General features: G+C 41.9%; 1 protein-coding gene across 2 annotated transcripts in view; it reads right to left on the bottom strand.

Moving 5' to 3' along the window:
* PRKCA (protein kinase C alpha) overlaps nt 1-26155 on the bottom strand; it is a 153774-nt gene that overhangs the window by 28747 nt on the left and 98872 nt on the right. The window contains exons 6-9 of one of the 2 annotated variants that reach the window (XM_048324113.1): nt 14049-14205; nt 13821-13955; nt 12955-13051; nt 5974-6003 (exon numbers count right to left, since the gene is read on the bottom strand). In XM_048324113.1, coding sequence (XP_048180070.1) covers nt 5974-6003; nt 12955-13051; nt 13821-13955; nt 14049-14205 — 419 coding nt within the window. The remainder of the gene's footprint in view (nt 1-5973; nt 6004-12954; nt 13052-13820; nt 13956-14048; nt 14206-26155) is intronic. The other variant, XM_048324114.1, reaches the window with a different exon arrangement.

The following is a 26155-nucleotide window of genomic DNA, read 5'->3' as shown; positions in this document are numbered from 1 at the left end:
CTAAGAGTAACAATTGTACTTTCAATTAAATATGAAAAAGGTTATCCAAAACCTAATGAGAAGTGTGATGCAAAGAAGAAACAGAAGTGATTCAGGGAATAGTAATTCTTTAGGGCAACTGCAGTAGTTCTCGTTGATTCTTTTCAAAACATTCTGATTTTTCCCTGAGAAGACAATTGAATAGGACAAAACAATAACTCTGAATGTTGGTTCTTCTGCCCTCTGTGTATATCTGTAGTAGAGAATCTTAGGAATTACAGAGCAAAGAGACTGAATTGGTCATTTTCCACATTAGCCAATAATAAACAAAATTTGTGAGGATTTAAAAAAAAGTATGCAAAATTCCCTTTCCTCCTTCCAATCTCTTCAGGGCAATGAGTCTCTTTACAAGATGTCAGTGCTTTAACACCCTGTACTGCTCTCCTCCACTGCTTCTTCTCTGCTGCTGTTTGCAATGCTCAGCTTGGTAAGACCGGCTTTGCTCCCATATGGGAACCAGGATCCAAGCCTGCCCAAACTTGCAGCCACCCCCTCCTACCCCCCAAGTACAGCTTCAGGAGCATCTTCTCCAATGGCAAAATATCCAAGCCAACTCAAAGCTTTGTGTGCAGCTCACTAGAGGATGTGTTCCTTGGTTGTCAGGGAAACTCACTCTCAGTGAGTTCCCAGATGCCAGCAGGATCATCCCTGGCACCACATTTTCAAGAAGAAAAAGTGATAAATGAAAAAATATTTAACAACAGTGCTGAATTGCCACCACGTGAACAGAGTGCTGTGTGGAGAGCCACAGTCCATGCCTTATTGGCCCCACCAACACCTGACAGGGAGGTAAATCCAGAGCTCGGCTCCTGGCAGCTGTCTCTTCTGGATTCTCACAGCTCTGCTTCCCATGGATACCAGCATTCCCTCCTCATCTTTACAGCAGGTTCCACCCACCACCCCCTGCTCTGCCCGTGCAGTCGCTGAAAGCAGTGAATGAGTGATGGAACAAGAGTGTGGCACTGTCCAGTCTCTGTTCCAAACCCCACAGCTCTGACTGCATGAGCCTCAGCAGTTCAAGGAGTGACTGCACAGGGCTTATCTCAGAGTAACAGAGTCACAGAACAGTTTGGGAAGGGACTTAAAAGATCATCTTATTCCACCCCCTGCCATGGGCAGGGACACCTTCCACCAGACCAGGTTGCTCCAAGCCTTGTCCAACCTGGCCTTGGACACTTACAGGGATGGACAGCTTCTCTGGACAACCCATCTCAGGTCCCAAGAATTGAGAATTGTGGAGCAGGAATGTCTCCTTGCCATGACTTAATCCCTCTAAAAATGATAACAAAGTCCCTGCTTCACACATTGCAACCAGCAGTTCTTTGCTCTTCAGATGTCCCTGTGTGATGGAATCAGCCATCTCACACTGCCACACCTTGAGCCAAGGTTTCTGCTCCTAATTCTTAAATTAACCCAAAGCCAGGGCAGGTAACACTCTGCATATCACTTACAAAAACGGCAAAATGGATGGTGAGAAGTGAGGAAGGAAGAGCCTGAACAGTAAAATTCCAGCTTCACTGCTTCGGCCCAGGGGGCTGCGGTTTGAAATTAATGCTCAGTTCTGCCTGCGCTACCTGGACCCTGCACAAGAAGCATCAGAGTAGCTCAGATCTCAGACAAACCATAGAAGATGTCACTGACAGAAACAGCAAAGCTGATACTAAGGATGGAAAGACTGAAATAATAATGGTTTATCCAAGTCTCAAGGAAGGACCCATTCAGGTTTCCAGTCATGTACACAAAAAGTGGGGACTTTGATCAGTGTGTTGAGCCATTAGCAAGCCTTTAATAAAGCAAATAAATCCAATAAATTTCAAGTCAAAATCTGGACAAAAAGCCCTCCCATTCAGTGAAATGTTCTCTGTCATTGTGGCAGCTTGTTTGTTCCATTATTGCATTTCCATTTCCATGTAATTATAGATGCTACGATAGACTATCAATTTCCTAGTTTCTACAACTTAGTTACCAGGATGTTGAGAATTTGAAACGAGGAGAGTCCATTTCTAAGCCCCAGCAAGACCTAATGCTTCACTAGACAGAGGTCCAATCTTAATGCCATAACCTAGGGCCAGCTTACAATTCATCAGCAGAGTTTTGTTGGAAACCAGGGAGGTGCCCTGTACCAGGGACACCATCAAGGATTCATGAGGTTCACACATGGATTTCAGTCATTCCTTGGTGACTTTACACTGCAGCAACACTTCCCTGCAGCAAGGGGAACAGTTAAGAGATGTAAATAAGCAAAAACTGATCATCAGCACTCTCAGATTCATTTTCGTGACGGAAATGTCACAATGGCAAACTATGATGTAATTAGTAAAAAATGTAATATATAAAAAAGAAAATGCATTTTTCTTTCAATGGCTAAAATAGTTATTGAGAAAAGAGCTGGGAAAAAATTCATATCATTCCCATTGCTAGCAAAAAGGCATCAAGGCAAATGGGATGTTTCATAAAGATGTAAATGAGGTGGGTGATAAAACTCTTCCTGGGAGTAAAATACCAACTACTTTATGTCTTTAGTTTGCTTTTCCCTTCATTTCCTCTCCTCCTCCTCTTAAAATTCTTTAATATTTACCCTGTTAATGACTAACAGTAAATTTATTTGGAAGATTTTCCTGAAACAAATATTTGTGCTGTATATGGAAAGGATTAAAAATGCCTTTTGCAGAAAGCTTGTCCAAGGACACAGGAACCCCACTCCTGAAGCCACCAAAGTGTTGGGCCAAGCAATCCCAAGGTGAGCAGAGCAGTACTTGTTTTTACACCTGAAATTATAAAATATTTTGATTAGAGGAAAAATTATCATCAGTGCCAATTATAAAACTTGAATAAAGGGCTGTGTGCAAAATGTTATACTGAATTTTACTGAAAAAATGGTTTAATTTAACGGGTTTGTATCTTTCTAAATATATATACACACAAACAATGTGGATGATTTCCTTCTTTTCAGGCCTTTTGCTGGAGCCAGCTCAGCTCTGGGAGCTTTTCCCTGTTCTTTGGTGACCTCTTGTGGTTTCTTCCTCTGAGGAGGAATTATTTTCTCAAGCACAACTTTATTTAGGAAAAAGGGAAAAAAGGGAATCTGAAAGGACAAGACAACAGTTTAATATATTCTGGAGCATCTCAACAGACCTTTTGTGGGGTTTATAACAACATTCCCTATTCAATTATTTTTCTTTTTTTTGTTTTGCTGCATAGACGTTAGAACTGTATGAAGAACCTGAACACATGATTTCTACAATATTCCCAAATGTGCCAAGCACAGGGTGAAGGTAAACTATACTCCCTAGAAAATGGAGACAGCAAAGTCAAATTACTATGAAAGACATTGGAAAAGGGATGTATCTGTCCTCAGGAGTTTCAGGGGATATTGCCCTGGACAATGATGTCTGTCTGTGAGCTGTGAAATCCAGAGAGGGAAGAGTTTCCAGTTCCCCATTTGGCACTGTCAACATGTTTAATCTGTTTAATAATCCTGCGGCCACCTGAGTCCACTTTGTTTTCTGCCTTTATTGCCAAACACTCCCTCCCCTGCAACAGAGCAGTGCCTAACGAGATGAAATGTAATTAAAGAGGCTGCCTAGGAATAATATTCAAGAATTCTTGCAGAAGAATTTATTACCACTACCCACTCCCGTGGGTAGTGGTAATAAAAATCCCCAAAAGCAAATAGGATGCTACAACAGCGAATCCCTAAGTGCCAAAAGAAGAATTGCTTTTCTATATGCTCCTTCATTCTTTAATTATGCAAATTACTGCTAGTTTTCAATAATAAAAAAATCTAGAGTGTGGAATTTGCTTTCAAGCCTAAAACTCATTTCGATAAAGGAAAAAAAAATTCTGTTCTAAAAGAATTTTTAAGGACTTCAGTTCTCCCTGATCTTAGAGCAAATCCCTGCAATCAAACCCCGCCAGCCGCGCAAAGCTGCAGACCATGACTGATTTTAAAACCTTGGGATTCTGTATCCAATTCTTAATGCGCTCTGAATGATTTCTCTCTCTCTCTCTCTCTCTCTCTCTCACACACACACATACACATAGATGAAGGTGTTTTCTGCATGACGCTGAGAAATAATCTATTTAAATACACACTTTGCAGTGGGAAAAAAGCAGGATAGGTGTGTGACCTATCCCGGTGTCTGATTATTCCATAAGCAAGTATTCACAACATCTCCCAACTGCTATGATAAATTAATTTTTGTACATTTACTGGTTTCTAGCTCAGAATTGTTGGGTTATCCTCAGGAATGCAGCCCTTCCTCCTTCACTTTCTCCTGCTGCTTCCTTTCAGTTCCAATCCTGCAAACTTGGGCATAAAACCTCCCCAGCAGCTCTACATGAAGTGATTCCCCACAGGTCATTCCCAAAGACACACTCCCGGCACAGGGATCTCCTGGATCCTCCCAGGAATGCTCCTGAGCTGAGCTCAGGGCTCACTGTCACTGCCAGCAGCAGGGGAATGAGGATTTGTAGTGATTTAGTGAGAAAACACAGATGATAAACAAGGAAGCATTTTTTCCATGAAAACCCCTGAATTCCAGAGTGTCCCCATAGAAACAGAGTGCCAGCTTTCTCCGTTGGAATTCATGTTTATAATCCACCAGGACTAAACATGAATTTTGCCTGTGAAGCAGCAGCTGTGGGAAATTCTTCAGTACTTTTTCTGGGTGCACTCCTGTGGTGGAAACGTGAATTAACCAAGGACTTTTGTCAGCTTGTATCAGTGCTCTTCAAGGTCTGGATTTTACAATGAGGTGACAAAATTTCCTATTTATTCCAGATGCATTTTGTCAGGGTGACTTTTGCTCTTGTTTAAAAATGAGACAAGTTTCACCAATGAAACCACCATATGATTTTATTTTAAAATATGAAGAGGTGTAAAGGATTGAGGAAGGGCAGTTCTCTTCTGTACATGCTTTTCTGAGACACAGAATCAAAGTTAAGAAAAAGTAAGTAATGTGATTTTTCTGGTTCAGTGTTAGAACATTTGTTAAAATCATGCATTGATAATATAAACCACTCTTAAAAAAAACCATTTGTTTTTTTAATTAAAGTATTTTAAGCCTTGAGTGATAATGTAAAGTGCTCCAGGTCAACTTCAGTTGTAAAAATACTATTTGAAGATGATAATGGCTCCAATAATCTTAAGAGTCTTAGAACAATTTAAAACAAAGGAGCTTCAAATTTTAATTTAAATTGTAACTTAGCCAATGTATGAAACTGAAAGTGTGGTTTGTGCCAGTGGCCTTTGCCCTAATAAAGCAAGATCATTTGTTAGAGATACATGCAAATATAAACAAAACACATGTATGTTCTCAATGCTGAGGTGTAACTTTTATGGGAGTAACTCAGTGATGTGGGAAGTAGTGAAAGGAGCAAAATGAGAAATAAACAGGTGAATTGGTACTTCAGGTATCAGAGCATCTGTGCACATGGGTAATATCTCTTACAATATAGCATACTCCAAATAACATTCAGGAAGAGATGCACTATGTTCAATCATAAAACATGCATGCTCTATTACCTAAATTTATCTATTTAAAAATACAGTGACCACGAGCATTATTTTATCTGTGAAAGTCACTTAAGGTTCCATGAATGTCTTTCAAATTAAAGATGCACCTTTTTCCATTTTCCACGAGAAGGTGGCACTCATTTAAGTAATTCTCTCAAAGAGAAAGGCATGTTGCATCTGCTCAGGTTTGATCACTCATTTTTTTTTGTAGTAAAATTCTAATCTGGGGATCACTTTATGACAAATTGTGGAAAATTCGTACTTCAATTCTTACTTTTTTTTATCCATTAGAAAAGCTTGAAGTGGGAAAAAAACAAGTGCATCCTTAAAAGATGGTGAGAATGAAATTAAACTTAATAAACTTCAGATGCTGGTAAAGGGGGTTGTGTGTAGGAGAACACCAAGGAGAAAACTACCTTGAAGAAGTGGATATTTACATGACAGTCCTGGAAGAGACAGGAAAGGGAGAAACACTGCATGGTTAGTAACGGGCTGGCTCAGCACAGCAACCACAATTAGTAGCAGAATAAACAAATACAGACACAGCAGCAGCAGCAGGAATACAGAAATGGACACGTCTGTTAAGCACAGAAAAAACCCACGACAAATAAATCGGTGTTAATTACCCGAGCAGGGAGGAGCGGAGACAGGAGCACGGCCAGGGCCGGGGCTGTGCTGCTCCTTGGCGTGACCTCAGCCTCACAAACACACACCCCATGCACGAAACACCCGCGGCAAAACACCTCCACGTGTGCTCAGCTGGGCAGGAGCACTCCGGGCTCTCACCGCTACATGACCTCGGAGAGGGGCGGCAGCACACGAGGGGTTTGGGAGGGCGACACATATTTCACCTTTATATAGGGGACAAGGAAATCCCTGCTATCAACACGATTTTTTATATTCTTCACCTCAAATCACAACACACTGAGAAAAGCCTTAAGGAAATCAGCAGCTGATTTCAAACCGAAACCAGAGATTTATGCCATCTAGTAAGGAAATTTCAAGTTCTCCAGTTTGAGCCGTGGTGAGTGGATGGGAAACCTCCAGACAACTGCATAAGGGAATTCCCCCTGCCAAACTACAGTACGGAACAGATGGAGTCATCTAGCAGCATCTCTATAATGCTGCAAACTATTCTCTAATGATTAAATATGCACAATTTACAAATAGGAATGAGTGCCATGGCCAAAAAAAGCAGCTCTTCTTTTTATATCTCTATATGCATAATGAGTGTGGATTGATGTGCCAGTGATATTTTGGCTGGTCATGATTTCAGTGTAGCTTAGTGTCTGTTTCCTGAAAAGTAAATTTAATCTTGTCATTTGCAATTTGAAGTGTCAGCAATGTTATTTTTCTTTTGCATTTCCCCTTTGCTGACCTGCCTGAAGCTTCAAAGTGGGAATGCATATTGGTTAGAGACAGATATGGAAGAGATCAGAGATCATATCTTTTATTTGTTTTTTAAAAAAAGAGTGAAGTAACTGCAGTATAACAGCTCTGGGGTAAAACATCACCATCCCTCAAAGATGTAAAAGTAATGTTTCCTTCACAGCCCATATAACACTTTAATAGACCTGGAGAACTTAAGTCACAAATTAACAAAATCACAAGCTCCTCTACAGTTTGTTTTAGGGGTTTTGTGGTTGTTTGCTTGTTTGGGGTGTTTTTTTTTGAATGAAAATAGATTTAATTAGAAAATGCTGGGTTCTCAAGAACCTACTGAAGCAGTCCCTGGAGTATCTGCTATGGCCCTGGCTATGCAACTGCAGCATTTCTACCCAGCCTCCAGCTCAGAATGAAGACAGCTCTAGGATTTCCTGGTCACTGATTAAAAGAAAGAAATATAATGCCATTTTAATATAAAATTGTTGTGAATATCAGAAGAATGCCAGATTAATCAAGAAAGTTCTGGTCTTCTCCTTTCTAATGAAGCAGACAGAAATGGCTTTAAAGAAAATTAAGAGGAGTGTTAAAGATCTAAGAAATGCAGGGCCTGCACTGAAACAATCTAAGACAGTGTACTGATGTTCAGAAAAGAAATTATAAATAAATGAAAGAGCTTTCTTCAGCATTAGACTGTAACAGCAACAAAACTCATCAGTAAGTTTTAGTTGTGCCTTGAACTCTGGTGACAGTTTCAGATCCTGTTTAACACCAGCTGTGCTGCCACAAGGAGAGGCCTGACGGTGTAAATGCACGTTAGCTTTGTGTGCAGATCCACAGCCTGAGGGTTCTGGGTTGTAAATTCGGGTCTGCACAAGGATTAACACACAAGTTTGGTCAAACAAAGTGCTGCCCTGCATGCTGGAGGAGTTCAGGAGCAGAAATATCTCTCAGATCCTGCGTCACTGGAGAGATTCCAGGTATTTATAACTGAGCCTGATGGCCAAGCTCCACATCCTTCCTGTTCTTATCTTTAAAATGATAAAGCATTTCAGAAGACATTTTCTTTAGGATCATACTAATAGCTCTGTTTAGAAGCACTGAGATGTCACCAAAATATCACCACTGACTGACCACTTCCAGTGCTCAGACATGACATCCACCCTGTTCTCAGCTCTGTTCCCTCTCCTCATGTTCTGGGCTGCAGAAAGGAACTACAGGTCCAGCTCCTGCACAGCTTCCATCAGCAATTCCATGGGTCAAAGCAGCTGGAATCGCTCACACAAACAGGACTCAAAGCCAGGGATGTGGATGTTTGTCCCCTCCCAGGGTCCAGGGACCGTCCCCGTGGTGGGACAGCAGTCGCAGCTCTCAGAAATTAAGGGAAGGATTTTGTTTCTGTGAAAGCCACCTAGAGAGCCACACTAAAGGAAATAATTAGAACAAAAGAACATATCTGACCTGTGAAGAGTGTGCACCAGGAAAACCACCGTGTGCCTTCCCAGAGATGCTCTAAAATGAGGATTTTACGAATCCCATTCCCTTGCAGCAACGTGCTGGGATCCCTGCAATTGCCAGAGCTGGGTGTAGTGACTCAGACTGCTCCCATCATCAACACACCTTGTGCTCAGTAAATGTGCCCATGGGTAAGGATTATGGCTGCTCTGTTCTTTGTTTAATTTAAAAAATCCTTTATATGGACCATAACAGCTACTTTAATAACATTTCCCAGTGCTGGTGATGTGGAAAGAAGTGGGGAGATCATAGAACAGTTCAACAGGCTACTTTTAAACCAGCATTATTCTTTTATTATCCTAAGGTGATATTTAAGTATCAAGAAGTGCTTTACTAAGCAGGAAAAGTAAAAAGGGCTTGACCAAACTCAAATCATTTCGCACAACAGAAGTTTTAAAATTTGTACATTTCTTTCCCCCAAATTCAGGAAAAAAGGAATGGTGCTCTAAATGGCAAAGACATCTTACTGCTCAAATCCCAACCAGGTAGAAAAAAATACCAGAAGGTTGCATTATTTCAATATTCTGCTTTTTTCTTTGACTAAAAAAGTACTGTAAGAAGAAAATAAGTACATAACAAAGAGTAGGTGCTGCATTAGAAGATTCGCTAGTTTTGGTCCACGGAGGCACCTGGGACTGTTGGGAGTTCCCATGGCAACCTCAGCATGGACAATTATGGAGCAGCCACAATTATTCTGAATATGCCTGGTGAGAAGGGAGTTTCGTTCTGAGATGACCACAAAGAATGCCATTCCAGAGAGAAAATTCACAACTAAAGGTTAAAGCCAACTGAAAAATAGTGACAGATTTTATCCTGACTCCACTTCCTACAGGAGTATATTTTTATCTCTAAATATCAATAATGATGTATCATGTATAAATCACTGAGGACAGATTTGATCACACTGCTAAATGAGCAGATAATAGATCTGTGAATTTTAGGGAGAAGTGAGATCCAGAAAATACATATATTGAATAAAATTTGTTGTATAGAAAATACTGCATTGCACCTCTGCATAATACACCTCAAGTTCTATATACTGCACAAGTTCATATTGATTATACATTGAATATAATAAGAAAATTCCTTGCAATAAAATACAAAAGGTAAAAAAAGCACCATCCTCCTCCATTCTTTCTTTTCCAAATTTGGCCCCATTTGTTGGATAGGATCTGTTCTGGGCAAAGGCTGGGTGTTAATTTTTCAGCTGATTCAGATGTGGCAGAATGGCCCATGAGGAAACTTCTCATGAAAAATTACTGACAAATAGATTTTAGCATTCAATTACAAATATAAGTGAAGAGAATGTTTGAATCTATTATTATTTGCTTATTTATAATCTTGTATAGCTATTTTAAGGTATATTGACATTGAATAAATGCCTTAAGAATTTGTGCAGTGAGCAAAGCAGCATTTCCATGAGATTTGTGTGGCTAAGAGCCACATTTCCATAAGAAATCTGTGTTGTGAAAGTGATGTGCTAAGAAGGATGTGATGGTAGTGTGTAAAGGGGTTGAGATCAATGAGAGCTGGAGGCCAAATCTTAAATATCTGCCTCTTGAAAAATAGATGCAGGCAGATATTTCTAAAATTCTGATTTAAATAGGAGGTAGTTCCTTAGTGGTCTTGGAGGTCCCACCCACATTTCTAAACTTTAGTTAAAAGGGCAAAGTCAGTTTTCAGAACATCTTAGAATTTTCAAGATCAGAAACTGGTTTCAGAAATTCTACATCTATTGGCCCTCTGGTGTTTTCTAACCCGAAAATAATCTTATTCTTTCTTAATATGAAACAGTGAAATCCTAATCCTAAAGTTTCCCTGCTCTTGTGTATCCTAGGTCTTTATACAGCCCTTTACTCTGAAGGCCACCAGTATTTATTTGAAGTATTTGGTATTACTAATGCAGTATTTTTGTGGAAATTGTTCTAATTTTGTACTCAAAGTTAAATCAACGTTGTTTGGCTACCAATCACATGCTCATATACCAAAAAATAGACCAAGCACCACTGGATTGCAGACTGGATTGGGAAGAACTCTGGAGTTACTCCTTCCATAAACTGATGAATGGGAAGGTGGCCCAGCGTGACCCCTTGGTCTATCTGTATTTTTAATCTTCTGACAAATTCACTTCCCTAGGAAAGTGACAGTCAAGACCTGCAATCTTCTTCCTGTAAGGCTCCAATGGTGATTTTAGAACAGTGGAAATATTTGTTTAGATGATATCATTAAAACACAAATAGCAGCATTTTTCTCAGGGCTGTCTACTTGTTCCATGTTACAGGGCACCTAAAATAAAATGCCTGTGCAAGCCAGAATATAAATGATAACAGAAATAAAGGAGGATCAGAGTCAGCACCACTTATGTGCCACACCAGAATAGCTAATAAGTGAAATACCACCATTCAGACATCTGTGCTGTGAAATTTCAGAAGCCATCACAGTGATGCCCCTTGAAACCAAGGAAGAATATTCCATGGAGGGTGCTGCTTCCCTCTGCTCCTTCTCATAATGATAAACTTTGAGATAGGATAAGAGGGTGAACCCAAATCCTTCAGCCACGTCACACTACATCACACCAGCCCTGGCCTCATTACAATTACAGGGTTTGTTCAGATACCAATATTCTCATTTATCATCACTGAGTTTTAAAACTGTTCATTGTCCAACTTGGGAAATTACATTCCTGGAGACACCGTGTGCCTAGTGAAGACCCATTCCCTTCCCTGGATTAATTCAGTCACTCAAATAGCACCAACCAGCCTACAGCAGAACAGGCAGAGCCTCAAATACACAGTGCTGAGGCTGAACTAATTAGACTTTGAGCCAGACTAATTATTTCTGAGGCAGAGCTGCCCCTTGGTGAAGCTGCTGTCTCTGGAACCAGGTCCAGTAGCTTTACACAAATCCTCTCAGGATTTCTACTCCACTTCATTGCAGGATGTGGATAAACCCTGACTATTCCTCCTGCAACCAAAGTATTTACAGCAGGATTAAGAATCAACCTCAGACTGTAAATTCAATATGCAACCACACTGCATGTAATAGCTGACATTTTAAAGAGGACAATTCTAGTGACTTGTCTTCGTGCTATCTCTGACCTGAGACAAAACCAGCAAATTTTTATACCAATATATAAATATTCACCCAATTCCAGGCTCTGCATAATGCACAGAAACATAGACAGGATTACTTTTGAAGCTATTCTTTCTAGGGAGGATAAAAAATAAACATGATCTTGAACAGCAAATGACCTAGTGCAGCAAAATGAAATCACACTGGTCAGATCACGATTGTAAAGAAAGGAAAATGGAATGGAGGTTCAAATACTTCTCAAATATGTAACAAAAATCATAGTTCATGCTGCAGACATGGGAGCTGATCCAAATGCGTTCAGAAGAAATTGGTGCACCTTTTCCTTTTCTTTCTTGGAAGTTGAACATGTGCCGGTTTTCCTCACTTTCGTGGGTTAACCCATCTTTTATAATAACAATGGAGAATTCTGCCTGATGGTGAACATAGAAAATTGCCATTTCAGGTTGAAAGGAACAGGCAGGTTGGTTTATGCACAACAGGTACATTCATTATGTTTTGGATAAACAGCTTAGCTAAGGTTGTAAATGTCCTACCAGAAAAAAAAGAAAGCAACAGTGCAGATTGGAATATTTCCAACTCCTGGCTGTGTGTGCAGCTGGGAGAGCAGGCAGGGCAGATGAGCTGGACCCACCAGCAAACCCCTCCCACCCCAGGCCATACCTGTCCTGCTCCTGGGCTCAGTGGCCAGCAAATATTTTGTTGTAATTCTGGCTGTGGTTGTCAGAAGAGGCAGAGTCTGATCATTAACAAAAAACTCCGTTGTGTGGCACATGAGACCATTCTTGTGGCTACCAACCTCTCCAGCTGGCACCACAGGAGGCAAGAAACTGCAGAAAGCATCACTTTTCTCTGGATTTTCTTTTTTCTACATAACCAGCAATACCTCTGATCCTTAAGAAACATCAGCATCCTTCCCCACACTACAGGGAGCAGAATTTCACATGAAAACCTTCTGCAAAGACTTTAAAGCTCCAAAGCATGAACGCTGAAAGTGTTTTCTTGAAACACCCCAACTTACAGCGTGAAACATTCAAAGTATTAAAATACCGTTGTTTCTGAGAATTTCATTTGTCAAATAATGCAGACAGCAGTGATAATGGCTGGCAGATTTCACAGCAATTCTTAAGAGACATTGAAATTATTACATATACTTGACATAACATATTTTAAAATACCAACTTCTAAGTGTCATAGCAGAGAAGCTGAACTGTCAGGAAAATGATGCCATCTCTGAATTAAACCATTTGGTCCAATCTTCAAGAAAACCAAAGACACACAGAGCTGTCACAGAAACAGAAATAGGAGCACTCTAACATATGTATCTTTTAACAAGCTCTTTTTTGTTTTGTAATAAAGTGAAAAATAAATGCAATATTTAGTTGCATGCATCTGTGTTTAATCCTCACCTCAAACTTCTGCCGGAGCTCTGCATTTCCATCTTCATCAGCATCTGGAATTGGAACGTTGTAATATTCACCCTCTTCTTGATTCAGCAGCTTGTACCTGTGGTGGATTTGAGAAAAAACTGGTGACTTTACAGTTTTTCCCTGATAGATTTATAATCTGATTTAGTTGTTTGTGTGTGGTTTGTAACAATGTCACAGGTATGCAAAGAACTGATCTCAAAGACCAAATATCATCTGATCTCTAACACCAAACTCACAAATAGAATATATTTTACCTGAAATCAGATCTTTAATCCCAAACTATCTGTCAAGACAGTTTAATGGACAATGAGATTCTTCCCACTCATCCTGGGATTTGATGGGAGACATCAACCCTGAGGAGGAACCTTTGTCTCCAGTGCTTCCATAGCCCTAAACAACTGTCTTTGAAGAAATGTCCTTTTTGAGGAGATGTGATGAGTTCTACCCTCTCGTGGTAGGTAATGAGATGGCATTTGATGAGATCACTTTCCATGTGCTTTGCCTTTGCAGAGCTATATATAACATGATACACATAGTATTGAACACATCATATTGCAGATAAAAATAAAATTTGTATCACAAGACTATGTACACAGAATTGAGTTTGCAGCAGCTCCTGGCTCCAGCAGAAGTTCCAGGAACAGCACAGAAGAAAAGCAATTGTTTTGTTATCCTCCTTTGAGATATATAGCCTGTGTTTCCTAGGTTTAGTTGCACTTTCAGTGAATTTATAGCCTGAAACACAGTGAAAAGCTCAAAGAAAAGGTAGATCACATTGAAAAAAAAAAGACAGGTTTAAAAATTCTGGTGATATATTCTCTCATTCTCTTTTCAGAAACTCTTACCATCCACTGGCTGGCATCTTCATAAGCTCTGACACCCCAAAAGAGAGTGATCCCATGAAATCATTCCTGGTTGTTCGATCCCAGTCCCAGACCTCTACGGATAAGCGACGATCTTTGTCTGTAGGTTTTAATTTACTGAAAAGGAGAGAAATGGAGGAGTTGTCGACACTGAAATAAACAATTCAATACATCCAAAGACCTCCCATTAAATCAGGGTGTTAAACTCACAATGTGAATGACTCATTCCAGTCCGGATTCAGGGTAGAACGGATGGTTTTTGTTTTTTGTTTACTTTCATTCTTAGGATCTGGGATGAGCTTCAGTTTGACGTAAGGATCTGAAAGTCCATTTGGATCCATGGGAATGAGGTTTTTTGCTTCTCTCACTGTCAATATAAAACGCAGGATTACATATCACTGGTAAGAAAGAAATTACATGCCAGACCAGAGCTATTGAAGCATGTTGACAAATAAATAAGATGTGAAACCCACTTGTCAGGCTTGGCATGGAAGAACCTACTTGTTGTAAAGAAAGGTTGTACTGAGTGGTATTTATAAGAATAGCAGGGAGCAATGACAGGAGAGAAGAGTGATTCACAAGCAACACGCAGCTTCCAGGCAGCTCTCCCTGCAACGCAATGATTAAATACCCAAATCCATCACTGTAATTTTTCTGAGCAGGTACCAACTCTTTGTGCTTTTGTTCCCTCATCAGTCTTAGGTTATACAACCACAGGATTAGGAGCCAAATACTGTAAGAGCCACAGCCAGATCACAGTGGATTGCAGAGGACCAGGTGTTTGACACAAGCCCACTTTGGAAGGTTTCTAACACCAACCTTCCCATGGATTCACGGCTCATTAGCTGTCAGATGGAATAGTTGTGAGCATTGTCATGACAGCAACCAAAGGAAAAGTGCAGGAAAGACAAGTGGAGCTTCAGCTTCACAAAAATCCTAATACAGCTTCTACTTTTACAATGTCAAAGGAAGAAACAGAGTTAATTTATCTTGAGTTGTTCCTGATCCCCAAAGAGAGAGGGAACAGTCAGGAACCTGCAGGGGCTGGAGTATCCCAAAGGGTGAGCACAGACAGCACTGCCCTCCCTCTGTCAGACACTTGAGCAAGATTTCCACATCATGGAACAAGAATTCTGAAGAATAAATGGTGAATTTTCCTCATGCTGTGAAACCTTGTCCCACCCAAACCAGCCTGTGCTGCGATGAACTGGGATCAGGCTGGGATGGGGAATTTGGAGCTCATAGCTGGCATCTCAAAACCTGGGAGCAGCAGCCCTCTGGGGTTTGGGACAGAAAACAGCTTCCACCCAGGAATTCCTTTGTGACAGTCAGAGTTTAAGGTTAGAATTGTTTCTGCAAGGAAGACTGCAAGAAGCTTTGAGGGTGCCGTGGTTCCGAAGGGATGAAGGAATTCCAGCCTTTGAGAGACACTGGAGAGATAAACCAGGACTGACACTGCCCTCAGCTACTGCTTTCATTCAGGAGGCCTTTCTAAAATTTATCTACCTAACTGAAGAAATCTTAAAGGAAATTTAGGAAAGATCAACCTTTAAGTAACTTAATATTTCTTGATGGAAAGTATTTCCTACAGAAATTTGGACTTTAGAGCCACATGAAAGTCAGTTGGAGCTTTTCAAAAAAAAAAAGAAAAAAAGAAAAAAAAGAAAAACGTTGTCAGGATCTTCAGCAACAAATAGTTACTGTTTGCTCAAGGCATTGTTCTCCTTTCCACCAGATTTAAATGGCACTACAACCCAAAAATTATAGAGCTACCCAGGATTTCAGTCTGTTGTTTCCCAGCACGGAGGTTAAAAGGCATCCAAACAGCAGAGATATTATTTTATGTACAGAATAGGAGTACAGGAACGTGAGCTACTGATTTGGAAGACACCACTTTTTTTGTCAAGATAAATCTCATGCAGAACAGATACTCTGATGTAAATTAATGAAATTAGATCATGGCTGTAAACGAATCATATTAACTTGACCCAACAGTTGATACTGATTAAGTTTCTTAAATTTCCGGTTTTAAAAGGAGAGACAGAAAATGCTTATGGACTAAAATTTTAGAATAAAGTATAATTCTATTCACTATGTGTATTCCTCAAAGAATTGTATCAGGAAAAAAATCACTATGTTTTAAAAGAACAGAAAATAAATGCATCTTTCTTGCAATCTATTTCATTTGTACTTTTCCACAATGCATGTCTAAAGCTGACAGGGCTTTGCAGCTGGGTAATAGTGCCTTTTAGGCCAGGGAAATTGTCCCCACTCTCATTTACTCCGAGTTTGCGCTCTGATGGTCTTCACACCCAGTGGTTAGCTGGAAGAACATTTCTTTTCAACCCATGAAAAAAACCAAAACACCCAATTTTAAAACTTGAGCGCACTGAAAATAATCTTCAAATACTTCCAAGGAATAGCACTGAGATTAAATAACTTATTTTAGCTAAGTATTTACAATCCCAAAGGGACTAAGAACCATGAAGAGAGTGAAGGATGAAGTGACAGCTTTCAGTGCAAGCTGCTTTCTCTCATCCTATATTTGGGTTTATGATCGCTTTTTTGGTTGGGTTTTTTTCAGTCTTCTTCTGCATGGTTTTTGTGACTGCACTGCCAGGTTTGGCACAGGAGCTATTACTTCAAAATCCACTTTTTGATTTTTATTTCTGTGCTGCACTTTGCCATAAGTGAGGAGCAGAACTCTCCACATGTTCTACAGCTTCCTAAAAATACACGGTGGTAAGTTTTCTGCTAAAAATCTCTGAAAAAAAATAGCTTAATTTTACCATCTTCGGGCTGAGCTTTTATGTTTAAATTTTACCTGCAGAGGCTCAGTGTGAAACACAGAATTTTGACTGACTGGCTGGGTAGATGTGGAGGCTCTGCCATGGAGAGATCCCTGGACAAAGCCACCCCTGCCCAGCCCTGATAAATGCTGCAAAACAGCTCTGGCAGCAGGAGGACATGGCAGAACATGTAAAATTGCTGCTTTCTTCTGCAGCAAACACAGAAAATGGAAGAAAAAAAACCCCCTCTAAGTGCAAGAAGGAGAAGCTCAAAGATTAATTGGGAAGGAAAAAATGCAATGTATTAAATACAGGCTGCTAACGAAGTCATTATCTCACTCCCTGTTTTAAGATATCTGGCCCATTTGTACTTTTGTCTGCATAATTAATACCCTTAGACATCTTTTTCCAACTGACTTAGCACTTCTTTTCCCGAGGAAACAGCGTGATGATACTTGTGCTAAATAGTGCTTATCAAGAATTAGCATCCAAGTGGTTCATCTCTTTAACGTGCCCTATTTTTAACAGGACAGATCAGGTTTCTCTGGGAGAATTGACATGAAGAAGAGATTTCCCCTCCCCACCAAAGACAATATCTCTTCTGTGTGGTTGAGAAACTTAAATGAAAAATAACTCCATGAGAATAAATCAATTTACAGTGGCTGAATTCTGCTATAATTGTAACCATAGCAAGCAATCTCATCCTGCTTGGTAATTACTTGTTAATTAAACCCAACACTGTGATAGAGATGCTACTCTAAATTAGAGAAGGTTAAAGGGAGGTGCAGTTCGGACTCAGGTTGGGCAGAAACCTGAAATATTCCTTGTCAGTTTTCTGTCACAAATATTAAGGATGATAATAATCCCTGTACTGAGCAAAGCAGCTGCCACCGGTTAAATTTCCTAACATTTTGTCCAGATTGGACTCTTAATGGGGAATGAGAAAGCACACAGGTAAAAAGACAATAAAGACAAGTATGGATTGAAGTCTCCAATAAATCCAGTCTTGCTCAGGTTTTCCTTCTAAAACCCAGAAAAAATTGTCAACTTGCATTGGGGAAAAAATGTGCCATTTTCTTCCTCCTTGTTAATAGAGATGTCTTGGGGTGACTTTATGATGTGTATCCCCTATCGCTGCTCTATGCCCAAAAATTAACTGTGCCTTTCTGTGCCTTTAAATTGAGCCTGAGAGGGGGGAGAGAAAAAAAAACCTGAGCACACTTTTCAAGCAGTTGTTTCAAGGACACAAATACACACACTCCTCTGTGTTCTTCTGCTGCGGTAGCAAGAGCAGAGGAAGCACCCTTCTTGCTCTTCAGCCAGCTTTCGGCTCCTTTTCTCCTGAGGAAGATGGAGAGTTGAACTTTGTTTTCCTGGGACTTCGGTTTTTCCCTTCTTCTCTTCTGGACTGTTTCAACATCAGAACACATTGGGAGAATTTCCCACCAAGGCCCTGGAGGTGGGCCCACGACCCAGCTCCAAAGAGGAGGAGAGAGATTACATCTACAGAAGGACTCTGAGATTTTCCCAGGTTTCTCTCCACAGCGAGAGGTTTTATTATTTAGCATTATTATTCTTTTCCCGTGTGTTTGTTAAATAAATAGTTTTTATCTCTTTCACTTTCCTCTGAGGAAAATTTCATCTTTCCCAAACCTGGTGCGGGAGGGGTGGTTGTAACCTGCCTTCTGTCAGAGGATATTTTCCTCCAAATTTGTCCAAACCAGCACAAATAATTAGTGGCACCCAATGTGGGGCTCAAAGGAAGTGAAAAAACCTGCACTAATTACATTTTTAAAAAATTTAATTACTTTGTGTTGGGGTAAAGTAGTCACCATGTTGGTTGAGTTCATAATGTCTCTCTGGCTTGATGTACTGATGTCTTTTTGGTCCCTAGGCCTGTTTGAGGTACTGATGCCTTTCTGGTCCCTAGGCCTGTTTGCCTATCCACAGCTTGCTCCGATCTTGTCCCTGATATGTAACTTTTACAGAGCAGGGGCATGAATCCAGATTTCTATTTTGCTGTGCTCGGGAATAATGATTTATAAGAATTTGACAGGGGTACAGGCAGTTGTTCAAATTGTGTATAACGTGGTTTTTCTGTCCTAACCCCAGTCCTAGTTTCAGTAGCCTGTTTTGGGGGTTTATTAGTAATTGCACCCAGTTTGTCAGAAGAGGAGGAGAGGGGTTTCCCAACCTTTCATCTCCTTTTCCTTTAAATTTGATACGTTAACTTTTGACAATGTTCGTTTTCCCGTGGATGTTAAAGAGACCACCTTCCTGGTATTTTATCTGGTAAGCTTCCTCTGTGTGGTTTTCAGCTTGTCTGGAATGAGAGCTCAGATTTCCAGGGTGACTGATGAGGTGAAAAATCCTGAGTGGTGTGGGGAATGGGAGGACATGGGCCAAACCCTGAAGAAATTCTCTGACCCAATAGCTTGGAATTTGTCCACTGAACAAATTCAGAACCCAGCTGAGGTGGGGAAATATCTGAAACAGAAATATAGTGACAATTCTAATGAGAAAGCTCATGGCAATATACTGGGCCTTGGCATATGCCTATCGCACACTGCTAGGTACTGTAGGGCAGTAGGTAAAGGTAGAGGGGCAGGAAGATAAATCAGAAGACACCCCAGTCACTCAGGCTGGAGCCGAACTAGAGGGAGAGCCTAAGCCAATGACAGTGGCTCCTGTCACGAGGAAAAAGCACACAACCAAAACTGATTGTTTAGTGAAAGATGATGATGATACAGGGGAAGGAGCCTCAAAGCCACCAACTGACTCAGGCACAGAAACATTACTGAGTCCACGTCCATAAAGGACCTTCACAGCCTAAGAAAGGATTACACCCGACGGTCTGTTGAATCCGTAATAAGTTGGATGGTCCGTATTTGGGATGCTGCAGGTGATGATGTAATGCTGGATGGTGCTGAAGCGAGGCATTTGGGATCCCTGTCACATGATCCAGCTATCGACCAAGCAATAATAAGGAGGGCTGACTCTGTCAGTCTCTGGACATGGGTTTTGATAGGCATGAATGAAAGATATATGTGTGGAGATGATCTCTACATGCAGCAAACCCAGTGGAAGACCACAGAACAAGGGATCCAATGCCTGAGAGAACTAGGGGTGGTAGAGATTGTCTACACGAATGACCCAGGATTGAGGAGTCCAGACAGAGTCAGAGTTGACCAGTGATGTGGCAAAAACTCATACAACTTGGGATACAAGTATACGCTTCTGCTTTAGCAATGATGAAACCGAAGGATGGCAGGAATGAGACTGTGCGGGATAAGGCAATGAAACTCCAAGCATATGCAGATGCCGTGCATGGCCCAACACATGGAAGAATCGCATGGAAACATGTATGCAGAAAATGGAAGATAAGATAGAGAAGAAATGACCAGGAACTCAAGAAGGAGATTAAAGAGGGCCTTCTCCAAATCTCGGCAGTACAGATCAGAGATTCTGCTACCAAATGTGGACATTCCCCAGAGAGAAGGTACATCCCATGAAGTGAGCTGTGGAAATTCCTGTGTGACAGTGGGGGAAAACATGAGGAGGTGGGAGAGACAACCCACTTCTGCTCTGGCAGCACGAATGCATGAACTGAAGGAGCGCAAGTCTCAGAAAGGAAGTTCTACCAAAAAGGAAGTAGCTCCAGTTGCCTGTAGCCAAACCACCAGAAATGATGGAAGAGAAGATGACATGTCTGATCCCCTTGAAGGAACCTCTAAGATGCATGCCCAGGGAAAGAAGGATAACCAGGACTAGAGGGGCCCTGCCTCTAGCCAGGTAGAGGCCAGGGAAAACCGTGTTTTTTGGACTGTGTGGATTTGTCGGCCTGGTACATCAGAACCACAAAAATATGATGCCTTGGTTGACACTGGTGCGCAGTGCACAATAATCCCATTGCAACATGTGGGGATGGAATCTGTATCTATTGCTGGGGTAACAGGTGGATCACAAGATTTGACCCTGGTGGAAGCTGAGGTGAGCCTGACTGGAAGTGAGTGGAAGAAACATCTCATTGTGACTGGTCCAGAGGCCCCGTGCATTTTGGGCATAGACTTCCTCCGGAACGGGTATTTCAGAGACCCAAAGGGACTCAAGTGTGCTTTTGGAATAGTTGCTGTGGAGACAGAGGGCATTAAGCAAAGAACACCTTGCCTGGATGATCAGAACCCATCTGCAGTAGGTCTTCTGAAGGGGGAAGAACAAAGAGTACCAATTGCTACCTCTACAGTGCATCGTCGACAGTACCGGACAACTCAGGATGCTGTGATTCTCATTCACAAGATGATCCACGAGTTGGAGAGACGAGGTGATCAGCAAAACCCACTCACCCTTCAACAGCCCCATCTGGCCTGTGCGCAAATCTGAAGGAGAATGGAGATTGACTGTGGACTTTTGTGGCTTGAATGAAGTCCACCATTGAGTGCTGCTGTGCCGGACATGTCGGAGCTCCGGTATGAGCTGGAGTCCAAAGCAGCGAAGTGGTACACCACTTTTGACATTGCCAGTGCATTTTTCTCCATTCTTCTGGCAGCAGAGTGCAGGCCTCAGTTTGCCTTCACCTGGAGGGGTGTGCAGTACACCTGGAACTGACTGCCCCAGGGGTGGAAGCACAGTCCCACCATCTGCCATGGACTGATCCAGAGTGCACTGGAAAAGGGTGAGGCACCAGAACATCTGCAGTACATTGACAACATCATTGTGTGGGGGAACATGGCAACGGAGGTATTTGAGAAAGGAGAGAAGATGATCCAGATTCTCCTGGAAACCGGCTTTGCCATCAAGAAGAGCAAAGTCAAGGGACCTGTCCAGGAGATCCAGTTCCTGGGAGTAAAGTGGCAAGATGGACGGCATCAGATTCCCATTGAAGTCATCAATAAGATCACTGTGACGTCTTCACCGACCAACAAGAAGGAAACACAAGCTTTTCTAGGTGCCATAGGGTTTTGGAGGATGCATATTCCTGAGTACAGGCAGATTGTGAGTCCTCTTTACCTGGTTACCCGCAAGAAGAACGATTTCCATTGAACAGCAGCAAGCCTTCACCCAGATCAAGCAGGAAATCGCTCACGTCGTAGCCCTTGGCCCAGTCATGACTGCACCAGAGGTGAAGAACGTGCTCTACTCTGCAGCCGGGAACAATGGTCTGTCCTGGAGCCTTTGACAGAAGGTGCCTGGTGAGACTCAGGGCCGATCACTGGGATTCTGGAGCCAAAGCTACAGAGGGTCTGAAACCAACTACACTCCCATAGAGAAGGAAATCTTGGCAGCCTATGAAGGAATCCAAGCTGCCTCAGAGGTAATCAGCACTGAAGCACAGCTGCTTCTGGCACCCTGACTACCGGTGCTGGGGTGAATGTTCAAAGCAAAGGTTCCCTCTACCCACCACGCCACCAATGCCACATGGAGCAAATGGATTGCTCTCATCACACAGTGCGCCCATATCGGAAAAATGAATCACCCTGGGATTTTGGAAATAATCACAAATTGGCCTGAAGGTGAAAACTTTGGTCTCACTGATGAAGAAGAACAAGTGACACATGCTGAAGAAGCTCCACCATACAATCAACTGCCATCAGAAGACACACGCTACGCTCTTTTCACCGATGGTTCTTGTCGCATCGTAGGGATGAAACAAAAGTGGAAAGCAGCTGTATGGAGTCCCCCATGATGGGCTGCAGAAGCTACTGAAGGAGAAGGTGGATCGAGCCAACTTGCTGAACTCAAAGCTGTTCAACTGGCCCTGGACATTGCTGAAAGAGAGAAGTGGCCAAAGCTCCACCTCTACACTGATTCATGGATGGTAGCCAATGCTCTATGGGGCTGGCTGGAAAAGTGGGAAAAGGCCAACTGGCAGTGTAGGGGAAAACCAGTCTGGGCTGCTGAAGAGTGGAAAAACATCGCTGCCCGAGTAAGAAGGCTGGTTGTGAAAGTCCGCCATGTAGATGCCCATGTCCCCAAGAGTAGGGCTAATGAAGAACACCAAAACAACAAGCAGGTAGATCAGGCTGCAAAGATAGAAATGTCACAGATAGATTGGAAACATAAAGGAGAGTTTTTCTTAGCTCAATGGGCCCATGATGCCTCAGGCCATCAGGGCAGAGATACCACCTCTAAGTGGGCACGAGACTGAGGGGTGGATCTAACCATGGACAGTATCTCCCAGGTGATCCATGATTGTGAGACACGTGCTGCGATCAAGCAGGCCAAGCGGGTGAAGCCCCTGTGGTATGGTGGGCGATGGTCCAAATACAAGTATGGGGAGGCCTGGCAGATTGATTACATCACACTGCCTCAAACCCGCCAAGGCAAGAGCTGTGTGCTCACAATGGTAGAAGGCACCACTGGGTGGCTGGAGACCTACCCTGTGCCTCACGCTACTGCCCGGGACACCATCCTGGGCCTTGAAAAGCAAGTCCTTTGGAGGCATGGCACCCCTGAGAGAATCGAGTCTGACAATGGGACTCATTTCAAGAATAGCCTTATCAACACCTGGGCTAGAGAACATGGCATTGAGTGGGTGTACCACATCCCTTACCATGCACCAGCTGCAGGCAAAGTGGAACAGTGCCATGGATTGTTGAAAACCACCTTGAAGGCACTGGGTGGGGGAACTTTTAAAAATTGGGAGCAGCATCTGGCAAACGTCACCTGCTTAGTTAACACCTGAGGTTCCACCAATAGAGCTGGTCCAGCCTAATCTGAATCCCTGTATACAGCAGATGGAGACAAGGTCCCAGTAGTGCATGTCAGAGGTCTGTTAGGAAAGACTATGTGGAGGAATTCTGCCTCAAGTACAGACAAACCCATCCGTGCAGTTGTTTTTGCTCAGGGACCTGGTTGCACACGGTGGGTAATGCAGAAAGATGGAACAACACGTTGTGTACCACAGGGAGATCTGATTGTTGGGTGAAAACCATCTGTAATGTGAAATGCCTGTATACCACTGCTTGCTGAGTGTCACTGTCACTGTTAGTACATAGCTGTATTTTTATGTATTAATGTGTGTGTGTAGAATTAGAATATATTAGTTTGGGCATTGAGCCAACGATATGGGATAAGGGGTGGAATGTCTTGGGGTGACTTTATGATGTGTATCCCCTATCGCTGCTCCATGCCCAGAAATTAACTGTGCCTTTCTGTGCCTTTAAATTGAGCCTGAGAGGGGGGAGAGAAAAAAAAACCTGAGCACACTTTTCAAGCAGTTGTTTCAAGGACACAAATACACACACTCCTCTGTGTTCTTCTGCTGCGGTAGCAAGAGCAGAGGAAGCACCCTTCTTGCTCTTCAGCCAGCTTTCGGCTCCTTTTCTCCTGAGGAAGATGGAGAGTTGAACTTTGTTTTCCTGGGACTTCGGTTTTTCCCTTCTTCTCTTCTGGACTGTTTCAACATCAGAACACATTGGGAGAATTTCCCACCAAGGCCCTGGAGGTGGGCCTACGACCCAGCTCCAAGGAGGAGGAGAGAGATTACATCTACAGAAGGACTCTGAGATTTTCCCAGGTTTCTCTCCACAGCGAGAGGTTTTATTATTTAGCATTATTATTCTTTTCCCGTGTGTTTGTTAAATAAATAGTTTTTATCTCTTTCACTTTCCTCTGAGGAAAATTTCATCCTTCCCAAACCTGGTGCGGGAGGGGTGGTTGTAACCTGCCTTCTGTCAGAGGATATTTTCCTCCAAATTTGTCCAAACTGGCACCAGAGATCATAAATGTGTATTCAGCAGAAAATGCAGATTATTTGATATCTGTCCTATGGCTCTTCTATTAAGTGCTACTTATAAACCAGCAGTATCCATCCAGGAGCCTAAATTTGGGACTCCCGCTTTTCCAGGAATAATGTAAGGACATAAGCAAATACAGAGCTGGTTCTTAGGTATTCATACTTTAAATAAAAACCTAAATAAAACAGAGTGGGCTGGCAGAGACAACTGACATTTCATGTAAAGAGAAGAAATTCAGGCAGGATTTTAAGGAATTCAGAGAGTGGATAACAAAGCTGAAACTTTTTCCATGGGATTGTGTAGGTCAAGAGTTGCAAGCCATATGCAGTTGTGGATTTATAGCTTCTTGTGGTACCAGCAGATAAATTTAATCATGGGAATGACTAAATAAATGTTTCTGTCCCCAGGACAAAGCTGAATGATTTGCAGCATGAGTCCACTCAGTTCCTTTACGAGTGAGTCACAGATACCTTTTTCCTGAATTCCCAAATGTGGATAATAAAACAGTTTACTAATCACAGCAACCTTTTCTTGCCAATCTTTTAGTCCTACAGGCAACTTAGATGAGTAGAAATCTCTCATCCGCATGGCAAAAGCTGCTTTTAGGAGACACTGCAAGACTCCAGTGGTCTCACCTGGCATGGTATCCAGAGAAATGAAGGAAAAGGGGGACTGTTGTTAGCTCCAACACATCATAAAGCTCCTGTCTTCTCACAACACAGCATTGTTAAATTGTTCCAAAATTCTCATTGCCTCCTGAAGAAGTTTCTGGTACAGACTTTCTGGTTTGCCCAGTTTACAGATGGCTGAGCGAGTGACAGAGGATCTTGCACTCCCAGCCAAGGAACTGTCTCCCCAGTACCTTCCTGCACTCCTCAGTCACAGTTTAAAAGATTTACCTATTACTGAAAATAGTCTTCCCATTTTTGGGTTTGTACTCCTTTGTATGCAAAATCCAAAAGCTGCCTCCAAAACTGCTCTACTTTCACTGAAGATTTATTATGAGATTTTTTAAAACTCACTGAATTCTTCTTTTCTGGAGCTGCTTGTGACTCACAGGTACGAGACTCCGAAACAAATCCTGCTTTCCAGGCAATTTTCAGTCTCTATGGTTTTCATCACTATAAGGGCTTTCAGAGATGAGACTTTTCTCTATTCCATAACTACTCCCCTGCCCAGTGAAGATTTCTTTTCATATCCTTTCTGAGCCCAGTGCCTGAGCACTGAAAAATGGCAACATAATGAACACCTGCACTGTACATGTGATGTACAAGGAACAGTTGATGAATATCCTTGTCTAGAATGAGAAGAAAAATGAACCGATGTTACAAGAGACTTGATTCCTCTGTATTTATTAGGATATTCTCTCCTACTAATAAAAAAATCTACCATCATCCCTAACACTGCGTCCTAAGTTCTTGTGTCTGCAATAGGTTCTCCAGCCTCAATTTCACCTGGGAATCTCATACAAGCAATTCTATTTTCATTTTAAAGAAGATTATATTTACAAAAAATATCATCTTAAAATATATGTGCTACTGGGCAGGACAGCTGCTTAATGAAACATAAATCTTACCACAAGATGGAAAAGGCTTCAGGCTGTTACATTTATAATTCTTATCTTACCTAAATATACAGGGTCTAGTTGATATTTCTGGATGCATGCAGATGGCCGTTACTGAAAACTTAATGGTCTTTTTAAACCCCTTACATTGCCTGTTTCTTCATGGTAAAGTGAATTTAATGACTGAGGTGGGAAGGAAGCTTTTCGTTGTCACCAGGGCTGGCATTG

This window comes from Corvus hawaiiensis, chromosome 19 (genome assembly GCF_020740725.1).
Source record: "Corvus hawaiiensis isolate bCorHaw1 chromosome 19, bCorHaw1.pri.cur, whole genome shotgun sequence".
NCBI lineage: Eukaryota > Metazoa > Chordata > Aves > Passeriformes > Corvidae > Corvus > Corvus hawaiiensis.
Note: the sequence above shows the minus strand (reverse complement) of the source record. Positions and strands in the feature narration are given on the sequence as shown.